This window comes from Pollachius pollachius (assembly GCF_949987615.1).
Source record: "Pollachius pollachius genome assembly, chromosome: 5".
In the NCBI taxonomy this organism is placed as follows: domain Eukaryota; kingdom Metazoa; phylum Chordata; class Actinopteri; order Gadiformes; family Gadidae; genus Pollachius; species Pollachius pollachius.
Window position 1 is genome coordinate 3,992,240 of NC_136938.1, and position 11,064 is coordinate 4,003,303.

The window sequence follows — 11,064 nt, forward strand, 5'->3', positions numbered from 1 at the left end:
GAGTTCACTTATTAAACTCCCGCTCTCGTTTCATTATACCCCAGTGGCTCCTATAGATACGCTCTTCCACACATTGAATCAAGGCATTTTCTATCTGCATGTACACCTTGGATATTTCACGGGGCGTACTGCATAATGTTTTACGGCACATTGACGTAACATGAAGCATAAAGCCGATTCGTGTTTTTAAATATCTCTGGCTCACGTCTCTTTGAATGCCAAGATCCTGCATGCAGCCAGAATGGCACCTAGGAATGCACACACTTCCCCTTCACTTATTCTCTGTATTCTCTGCAGGCACCAGCACTCCGCCAGGCATCAATGCCTCGGCTGTGCCCAGCATAGCAGCCCCTATTGGAGTGAACGGGTTCAGTACACTCCCGCCCCAGAGCAACGGTCAGCCCAACTCAGAACCCATCTACACCAATGGGATCCATCCCTACCCAGGTGAGCCAATCATGGCCGATTTGCATCTGGTTGAAAACGGGAACACAGGGCACACTGCTGGCCTTTTGTTTATCCCTGTGGGGGGTTGCTCTGGGGGCCGTGTGTGTGCGGCCTGTTTGCTGTGCTTAACGCTGAACTAGACGCACTCTTTCACTCTCGTGTTTGTAATGACTCATTAAAAAGACACGCGGATTCTCCAGAAAGGGTTTGATTAAGGGTCAGAAGTAAAAGTATCCGAAAGTATCCGAAATTTAAAAGTTTTGAATATTATTTAAACGTCAAGACATTTAATTGCTTTCATTTTTAATTGAAACCATTAAGTTGTGTGCGGTCAATTTTGGAAAAGATGGATTTAAACAAACATGAAAGCAGCCAACCCTGGTTTGATGGTGAATCCATCAGTCCGTTTATCTGTCCATTATGGTTAATTGGTCGTGTCTCCGGCGCTCTTTAGCTTCTTAATGTTGACTCTGAGTGACTCCTGAAGGATGGACGCAGACATACGCCCGCACCAACCCTGTTCCTACATTATGCAGAGACAGCTGCAGCGATGGCACATAGTACAAAGCATTTTTCGGGGGAACATTGTTAATATTTGATCCAAACATCTGGACACAACATGAATGTTTTTTAAGAGCTGGGAGATGTGATCACCATACACCCGCTGTCTTGATGTGTGATCTTACCTCCTGTGGAGCCGTGGCTGAGAGTGTGTGTGTGTGTGTGTGTGTGTTTTAGTGTCTTCTGTTTAATTTATTGTGTTCGGTGTTGCCTGAACTACATGCCGCCAGCTGCTAGTTTAGCGGCTGCGTCTCGCACATGTAATGAATATGTCGGAAACAAAAACACAAGAACCTCAGCTCGCAAATCCATCTACCACTGTATGTCTGTGCGTGTGTGTTTGTGTGTGTGTGTTTGTATGCATCTGTCTATGTGTATGTATGTATGTTTTTATGTCTATCTATCTGTGTCTGTGTGTCTGTCTGTCTGTCTGTCTGTCTGTCTGTCTGTCTGTATGTATGTCCGTGTCTGTCTATCTGTCTGTATGTCTCTGTGTCTGTGTCTGCTATCTGTGTGTGTGTGTGTGTGTGTGTGTGTGTGTGTGTGTGTGTGTGTGTGTGTGTGTGCTAGTGTGTCTGTCAGCCTATTACTATCTCTCAGTCTATAACTCACACTTTCCACTTCCTTCCTCCTCCTCCACCTCTTCCTCTTCCTCTCTCTGCAGCACAGAGTCCGACCGTGACTGACCCTCTCCAGCAGGCTTATGCGGGCGTGCAACACTACGCAGGTGATCTCTCTCTCCTTACTATCTCCTTCCAGCAGCCATCCCTCACCTCGCCCTGCTCTCTCTTTCTATCTCCCCCCCCTCTCTCTCTCACACGCTCCCTCTCTCTAACTCTGTCTCACTGTCTCTGTCTCTCTCTCTCTCTCTCACACGCTCCCTCTCTCTAACTCTGTTTCACTGTCTCTGTCTCTGTCTCTCTCTCTCTCTCTCTCTCTCTCTCTCTCTCTCTCTCTCTCTCTCTCTCTCTCTCTCTGTCGTCCACTGTGTGTGTGTCCCCTTGCTCTATCTCTGCATGTCTCTCTCTCTCGTCCGCTGCGTGTCTCCAGTCGTTCTGCCTCTCTGTCTCTTTCTCTGTGGGCCGCATTCCCCACCGCGGCGCTGGTCTCCATGCCGACCAGTCGTCTGTGTGTGTGTGTGTGCGACCTCTGGAGTGGATGCAAGTGAAAAATGGAACAATGATTAGGGAGAGTTTTGGTTATATGTGTTATGTCAAATATGAAAATGTAAGACGTGAATAATTCCACTTTGGTTACCCCCTTTTGAATCCAGCAGCGTACCCCGCTGCCTACGCGCCAATCAGCCAAGCCTTCACCCAGCAACCAACCATCATACCCCAGCAACAGCGGGAAGGTAAGCACGAGTGAGTGTGTGTGTCTGTGTGTGTGTGTGTGTGTGTGTGAGCGAAAGCTTGTGAGCGCGCCCACCCAAGATAAAACGTGATAATTGCCATGTTCCATTCTAATGTTGCTGCGCTGCTTTGAATTAGCGAGGGAGCGGGAAAAAGGGAAGAAATAAAAAAGCTGGCCAAGGGAAAAATGTGAGGAAAAGTCTGTCCCATTTAAACAGAAGAACATTAGCAGTGAGATGGAAAGTTACTCATTATTCAAAAACTGGACTAATTCAAACTCGTAGTGTTGGACTGCTTAATCAGTCCATTACAATGTGTTTAAGTGGTTATAAATATTCATTAGATTAATTAGCTGCATGCACAATCATTTATTACCATTCCTACTCCAGTGATCCTATGCCACAGCATTAGATGTAATAAAGCATAAGATATACTGCCTTTCTAAATCACTCCCCTTCAGCCGTTTGTCACTCACAATTATCCATCTGTATGATTGTGGGAGACAGGCTTCCACTGCTATGAATATTCAATAGGGGCAGTCTTATAATTAAGTGTTTTCCTGGAAGTGTTAGTTTATGTTTGTGTGTTCCATGGTCATTGGAAGAACATGTCAGGATCTTTGGAGCTACTGTAACACATGTAGAGAAAGGGACATTGTAAAAGTGTGTGTCTTGCCTTGGACACATTAACCATTGATTTATATATTATGACGCACACGCACACACACACACACACACACACACACACACACACACACACACACACACACACACACACACACACGTGTTGTTATGTAACATTATACACTGGACTCTCTGAATTAGCACTTCTCTTGTGGTGAGCTGGGAGACCATGAAATATGTCCCATTCCAATTCAATTACACAAATGGAGCATATAGAGAACAGAGTTGAATCACTGTTCAGCTTTTGTTAAGTAAAGATCTGCTCTCGGGAACACGGAATTCAGCAGTGGATTGTACAAATGACAATTCATCAGCCGAAGCTAAGGCAAAATATGAGTCACACTTTTCAACAGCTTACGTGTGTATGTCTGTGTGTGTGTGTGTGTGTGTATATCTGTGTGTGTTAAATGTGTGAGTTTTTTTGTGCCTTTGCAAGTGTGTGTGAGTTCTTGCGTGTGTGTGCGTGCATGTCTGTGTGTGCATGTCTGTGTCTGGTTCTGTGTGTGTGTGTGTGTGTGTGTGTGTGTGTATGTGTATGTCTGTGTGCGTATCAATGTGTATGGTTGTGCGTGTGTGTGTGTGTGTGGGTGTGTGGGTGTGTGTGAGTACACGCGTGCGTGCATGTGTGTATGCGAGTGCATGTCCTCTATCTCACTGAGGGACAGCGACACTACAGTAAGCTGCTGTCTTATCAGCCTCCTGCCCAGCCCCGGCCCGTCTTGTTGGGCTATCAACTGCAGCAGCTAGACAGCAGGCAGAGCTAGCCAAGCACACAGACAGCCCTGCAGCAGAGCCCCATTCAGCACGTCCACCCTGCCGTCACATTCTCACATTATCCCCTGGTCCCTGCTCCTCTCTCTACCTGGGCCTCACCCTCTCCTCACCTTCTCCTCACCTGCCCCCCCCCCCCCCCCCCCCCTCTCTCTCTGTCTGTCTGTCTGTCTGTCTGCCTGTCTGTCTGTCTGCCTGCCTGTCTGTCTGTCTGCCTGCCTGTCTGTCTGGCTGTCTGTCTGTCTGTCTGTCTGTCTGTCTGTCTGTCTCTCGCTCTCGCTCTCTGCTCTCTCTCTCTCTCTCTCTCTCTCTCTCTCTCTCTCTCTCTCTCTCCTCTCTCTCTCTCTCTTAAATACACACACATCAACACGCACGCACACTCTGTCCACGCTGGCAGCAGGCTCTGTGGACAGGGAGAGATGAAGAGTAATTATGGGCTGGTTACACAGGGTTTGGGGGAACAGAGTTCACCATCTGCATCTCTTCCATGCGCTGCCACGAGAGCACACATAACAATTCACACACGGTTTGAGCGGTCAGCTTGATCGGGCCAATCACAGCCTTTCTTTGATCCCTCCTGTTATATTATTCTATTCTATAACTCCTATTGTTTTTTCTGTCCCGTCTGCTTTCTTATCGATCCTCCTCCCAAACCCCTTCCCCCCCATCACCCCAACCCTCCCTGCACCACCACCCCCTTACCTCCACCCCATTGCCAGGGCCAGAAGGCTGCAACCTGTTCATCTACCACCTGCCCCAGGAGTTCGGAGACACGGAGCTCATGCAAATGTTCCTGCCCTTCGGAAACGTCATCTCTGCCAAAGTCTTCGTGGACCGCGACCAATCAGAGCAAATGTTTTGGTGAGTCACAGTTCTTTTTTTTTTACTTGCCTCCTTCAGTGTGCAGACGACCCCGGCACCGCGGTGAGGGAGGAAGTTACACCGCGCCTGCGTGTGTTTGCCAATCTTCCCCGGCGGACCCCCTGCTGCTTCTCCTGCAATTAATGTTTATTTTGCCTTTCATTCCCGTGTCGATCCTAATCGAGTCACAATTAACACTTTCAAGTTGATGTCGCACGCCAATGAGGACGCCACGGAGCAGATAGGAGGGTGGGAGACTGACAGGGTTCAGACGAGAGGGAGAGAGAGGAGGGGGAGACGGAGGGAGGAGAGGGAGGGAGGGAGGGAGAGACGGAGACAGAGGGAGAAGAGGGAGAGAGGAGGGGGAGGGGAGGGAGGGAGGAGAGGGAGGGGGAGACGGAGGGAGGGGAGGGAGAGAGGAGGAGGAGGGGAGGGAGGGAGGAGAGGGAGGGAGAGAGGAGGAGGAGACAGAGGGAGGAGAGGGAGAGAGGAGGAGGAGGGGAGGGAGGGAGGAGAGGGAGGGAGAGAGGAGGAGAGGGAGAGAGGAGGAGGAGGAGAGGGAGGGAGGAGAGGGAGGGAGAGAGGGAGGAGGAGACAGACAATGCTCAGACAAGAGGGAGAGAGAGAGGAGGGGGAGACGGAGGGAGGAGAGGGAGACAAAGAGGAGACAGAGGAAGGCAAGAGGAGAGTGAGAGAGAGGAGGGTGTGAGAGAGATGAGGAGAGGACGGAGGTAGGCAAGAAGAGAGGGAGAGAGGAGGAGGAGAAGGAGGGAGGAAGGGAAAGAGCGACAAGGAGGAGACAGAGAAAGGAGAGGGAGAGAGAGAGGAGGAGGAGGGAGGCAGGAGGAGAGGGAGAGAGAGAAGGACAAAGTGGGAGGAAAAAGGGATGTGCAGGATGACAGGAAAACAGGTACAGGAGAGCAAGAGAGAGACTTGGAGGAGATAGACAGGTGCAAGATGAGAGTGAGACGGGCAAAGGAGAGCGAGAGGGAGAGTGAGTGGAAGGTGCTATATATAGAGAGGCGAGAGGAGAGCGAGAGAGAGTAGAAGGCGCTAGACAGAGACCAGGGGAGGAGGGAGAGAGGGAGCAGTGGACTGAGAGGGTGAGACGTGAAGTGTCGATGATGCCTTCCGTGGGCTGAGCTCATGGGCAAATACAACAAGGCAGACCGCCGGCGAGCGATCGGTCTATTGACCCACCGGTCTCTGGGTGATTACCATTCACTCAGTGGCTGCTCATGGTCCACTCTGACGTGCCTTCTTATGGCAATCACCGGCCATCCTTATGTCTCTTCTTATCCCATCAATGTCTTCCAGCAGTCAGGCAACAGCTCACCATCACTGCCCTGCACATGCACGCAAACACGCACGCACACACACACACACACACACATGCACGTACGCACGCACGCCACACGCACGCACGCAAGCACGTACACACACATACGCACACATACATACACACACACACATACTCACATACACACACACACACACTCACACACAAACGGGCATTCTCACACGCACAGACACACACACACTCACACATCTTCCCTCCCCTGAACTTCCCACATCCCTTCCACTCAACCAAGCTATTCATTGGGTGGAGGAGAGGGGAGGAGGGGGGAGGAAGGTGGAGGAGGGGAGGAGGTTGGAGGATGGGGCGGAGGCTGGGGGCTGCAGGTGGAGGCTGGGGGCTGCAGGTGGAGGCTGGGGGCTGCAGGTGGAATCAGGGGTCTTGAAGAGATAATAATAGACCAGTGTGGGCCTTTGTGTCGATCCAGTTGGATAGCAGCACCACCCAGACACCACCCATGACAGGCGTAGAGAGAGGGAGACAAAAAGGCTGGGCGAGAGAGAGAGAGGCGGGAGAGAGAGGGAACATTGGATTCCTCTAAATGTCCTGATTTCAGTCTTTCACTAAAGCTGGCCTTCTCGCGGTCACCGTGGACGTCTCCTTTAAGAGTCTGTCCTTCACTGTCCCTGCGCCCTTCCATCCTATGATCCTCTGGCCTCCTGTCTCTTTAACATCGGCCGCCCTCAAGACCTGATCCGCTCTAATCTAAACATACGCAACCAACTGTCACTTTCCATCCATCACCGGCTGTCAAAGACGATGGGGGGCTTACCTCATCTGTCTCTTTCCTGGTCTCCCCATCCCCTTTCCGCCTCCTCCTTCCCCCAAGCTATTAATTAAGAAGTTGGCTGGAATAGAGTGCAAAAAAACAATATAAATATGTTTTATAAATAAGAAATATGTGAGAACAGCAGAAGTTGTATCCGAAAATATCTATCTCTATCTCTTTCTCTCTATATATCTCTGCATCTATATATCTCTATTTCTATGTATGTATATATATATATATATATATATATATATATATATATATATATATATATATATATAAATTGTGTGAGTGAAAATGTGTGAGGTATCAATCAATCACTCAACCAAGCTTCTCTAACCCTCAAGCACTTCCTCACACATCAAAATAAAACAAAGGTTAGCCCAAAGCACATTGCCACCTGCGTGATGATTTGTCACTTTTTTGTGCCCCCTGTGATTGTGTAATGAATAAACAGTTTGGGCTAATTAATGTGGGGGTGTGAGAGAGATAGGGATCTGTCAGCTTTTAATTTGTCAAATTATCATCCCGCTTTTTGGAGCATTTATTTAGCATTAGTTGCACTGTGTAACTGCACAATCTCTCTCTCTCTCTCTCTCTCTCTCTCTCTCTCTCTCTCTCTCTCTCTCTCTCTCTCTCTCTCTCTCTCTCTCTCCTCTTTCTCTCTCTTTTTGTCCCTCTTTCTATGTCTTTGTCTCTGTCTTTGTCTCTCTCTCTCTCTCTCTCTCTCTCTCTCTCTCTCTCTCTCTCTCTCTCTCTCTCGTCGGCTCAATGGGGGGTTGATTCCCCTTATTGTTTCCACGCTTATCTCCACGTTGGATTCATCAGTATATTGGTGATAGTATCAACTTGTAGAGCTGTCGAGGGGCCTCATGTCTGTGTGAGAGCTCACACAAGTGGACAGTGTTTGTGTGTTTGTCATCTGTCAATGAGGGCCTTTTTAAATGATTTTTAAGAGAGAACAGGGAGGTCTGCAGTTGATTAGGATTACAGTGGTGTTGGGGCTGTAGGGATTTCACTTTGCTTTTAATCCACTCTGTTGACTTGGTCAATATTGACATTCAGGTGTGATCAAAGCAAAACTCTTTATCAGGAATTAGCTGGAATTTAATGGAAAATTAATTTCGAAAGCCGCTCTAAGAAGGTCCTTTGAGGACACATGCAAACACACAAACACACACACACACACACACACCTATACACACCCATACAAACACAAACACGCATACACACACATACACATGCACAAACTCGACAAGACATTAATAAAAAGTGGACTTGTTTCTCGATATATTTGTAACATTTCACAGTCTAAATAACATCTTACAATATAACTTAATGAAAATGTCACTTCCTTCTATAATGTCAGTCGAGGAATCTCCCTTAATCAGAGAGGAAGTGAATAAGCGACCGTACAGTCCAAAGAGAAAACAATCTTTGACATTTGCCATTTTACGGTAATCCTTTGTTGCGTCTACTTCCTCCTCAGACCCACCGAGCTCTCTCCTCTACAGAGAGGCGCAGTCCGAAAATAAACTGCATGGCATTTATTCAACACAATCCAATAGAACCAGCGTCATTACTGTTTGCATTTGACATGTTCATCGAAATGAAAAAAAATACTTTGGGATTCTAACTATCCAGAGAATTTACATTTTTCTTTTCATCCCGCAGCAATTTTAATGGCACAGTTATTTAAATGTGAGCGTTATCAAAATGGGAAATAGAGGTGTGTGTGTGTGTGTGTGTGTGTGTGTGTGTGTGTGGGGGGGGGGGGTGGCATTGCCAACTGACAGGCTCTCACCAGCTAGGTTTGTTCAAAGGTTTAGTAAAAAAAAAAGAGAAACAGCAACCTTATCACAGCGGCTGTGCTGACACCTACCCCCCGCCCAACCCCCCCAAATTAAATTGGACCCACGGCGCCCCGATCCGAATCAGTTGGCAGCCGAGCTTGAAAAAAAGAGAAAAGGTGGGCCGTCAATCAGGGAAGGTGTGTGATAAGACGGGCGAGCGGGGGGGGGGGGGGGAGAGCAGCCGGGGGTCCGGGGGGCTGGGGGCCCGTCTCGCCTCAGGACCCCGATTAGACTTCATCACTGAAGGGCCGCATCCCTACTCCCCGCAGCCCACCTGAGACACTGGGGGGGCCACTCTCCCCCCCTGAGACACTGGGGGGGGGCCGCCTCCCTCCTCTCCCCCCCTGAGACACTGGGGGGGCCGCCTCCCTCCTCTCCCCCCTGAGACACTGGGGGGGGCCGCCTCCCTCCTCTCCCCCCCTGAGACACTGGGGGGGGCGCCTCCCTCCTCTCCCCCCCCTGAGACACTGGGGGGGGGCCACTCTCCCCCCCTGAGACACTGGGGGGGGGGCGCCTCCCTCCTCTCCCCCCCTGAGACACTGGGGGGGGCCACTCTCCCCCCCTGAGACACTGGGGGGGGGCGCCTCCCTCCTCTCCCCCCCTGAGACACTGGGGGGGGGGCGCCTCCCTCCTCTCCCCCCCTGAGACGCTGGGGTGGGCCACTCTCCCCCCCTGAGACACTGGGGGGGCCGCCTCCCTCCTCTCCCCCCCGAGACACTGGGGTGGGCCACGCTCTCCTCCTGAGACGCTGGGGGGGGGGGGCGCCTCTCCCCTCTCCCCCCCTGAGACACTGGGGGGGGCGCCTCCCTCCTCTCCCCCCTGAGACACTGGGGTGGGCCACTCTCCCCCCCTGAGACACTGGGGGGGGCGCCTCCCTCCTCTCCCCCCCTGAGACACTGGGGGGGCCGCCTCCCTCCTCTCCCCCCCTGAGACACTGGGGGGGGCCGCCTCCCTCTTCTCCCCCCCGAGACACTGAGGGGGCGCCTCCCTAATCTCCCCCCCTGAGACGCTGGGGTGGGCCACTCTCTCCTCCTGAGACACTGGGGGGGGGGCGCCTCCCTCCTCCCAGTAGCCCTAGCGGTGACACCCTGACCCCCTCAGTAGTGCTCTTTCGCACACACAGTCAGCAGTCCGCGGCAGACATACTGGGTCTGGTAACGGGACGATGCACTCAGTCACATAACACACATGCTCTCATATGCACACATAGACAACACACACACCTACGCCTCCCCACTGCTCAAAGCCACACTGGCGGGCGTGCAACCACACCTACGTGCAATGCTCGCACCTCTGTGCACATGTCCACTCCTGCGTGCACTCGCACACACCTACGTGCACACGCCTACACCTATGTGCACTTGCACCCACCTCCGTGCACAAGCACACACCTACGTGCACACACCCACACCTACGTGCACACGCCCACACATGCGTGCACTTGCACACACCTACGTGCACGCTTGCACGCCGCACGAAGCCACAGGTGGGGTTAATCAGCCCTTTCCCTCTGTCTCCGTTCGGTTCACCTTTCAGAACATTTCTAATTAACTTTGGCAAAGAAAGAAAACAAAGAGCTATTATATTATAGCCGGGGATTAAAAGGCCGGCTATTGTCCCTCCGCTATACCTCTCTCACCCCCTCCCTCTTTCATCGCCTCTCGTACGACTCTCTCGCTCTCTCTCTCTTTACCCCTGGCTCTCCCCTCCCGGTGTCTCTCACCCCGATGTCCCCCGACCACTCACCCCCATCTGGGTTACCTCCCCACCAACCCCCACACACACTTTTCATCACCTCTCGTATGACTCTCTCTCTCTCTCTCTCTCTCTCTCTCTCTCTCTCTCTCTCTCTCTCTCTCTCTCTCTCTCTCTCTCTCTCTCTCCCTGTCTGTCTCTCGCTCGGATGTCTCCCTTCACCCTCACCCCTCTGCTGGCTCCTCCCCCCTCAGGCTTCGTGAGCTTCGATAACCCGTCCAGCGCCCAGGCGGCCATCCAGGCCATGAACGGCTTCCAGATCGGCATGAAGAGACTCAAGGTGCAGCTGAAGAGGCCGAAGGACGCCAACCGCCCCTACTGACGCCCCTTCCCCCCAGCCCTGCTCCCGCCGCCGTCGCTGCCCCCCACCCAGGTAACGGGACCCGCTCACACCCATGTGTACACGAAAACACACACATGAACACACACACACACATATATGCACGAAAACACACACACATAAACACACACACGCACATATGCACATGAAATCACACACACAAACACACACATAAACACACACACACATATATATACAAACAAAACACGCACATAAACACACACGCACGCATATATACCCACAAAACACACACGCACACACACACACACACACACACACACACACACACACACACACACACACACACACATATAT

At 51.3% G+C, this 11,064-nt stretch overlaps 1 protein-coding gene across 8 annotated transcripts in view; it reads left to right on the forward strand.

Annotated features, from left to right (window-relative positions):
* Positions 1–10,731, forward strand: part of celf6 (CUGBP Elav-like family member 6) — a gene marked incomplete at both ends in the record, with an annotated part of 132,237 nt that extends 121,506 nt beyond the window's left edge. For 4 of the 8 annotated variants that reach the window (XM_079737326.1, XM_079737320.1, XM_079737321.1 and 1 more), the window contains 5 exons: positions 298–447; positions 1,673–1,735; positions 2,282–2,362; positions 4,534–4,617; positions 10,604–10,731. In XM_079737326.1, the coding sequence (XP_079593452.1) occupies positions 298–447; positions 1,673–1,735; positions 2,282–2,362; positions 4,534–4,617; positions 10,604–10,731 (506 nt within the window). The remainder of the gene's footprint in view (positions 1–297; positions 448–1,672; positions 1,736–2,281; positions 2,363–4,533; positions 4,618–10,603) is intronic. The other 4 variants (XM_079737327.1, XM_079737323.1, XM_079737324.1 and 1 more) reach the window with 1 other exon arrangement.
* Between the last annotated feature and the right edge of the window lie 333 nt (positions 10,732–11,064).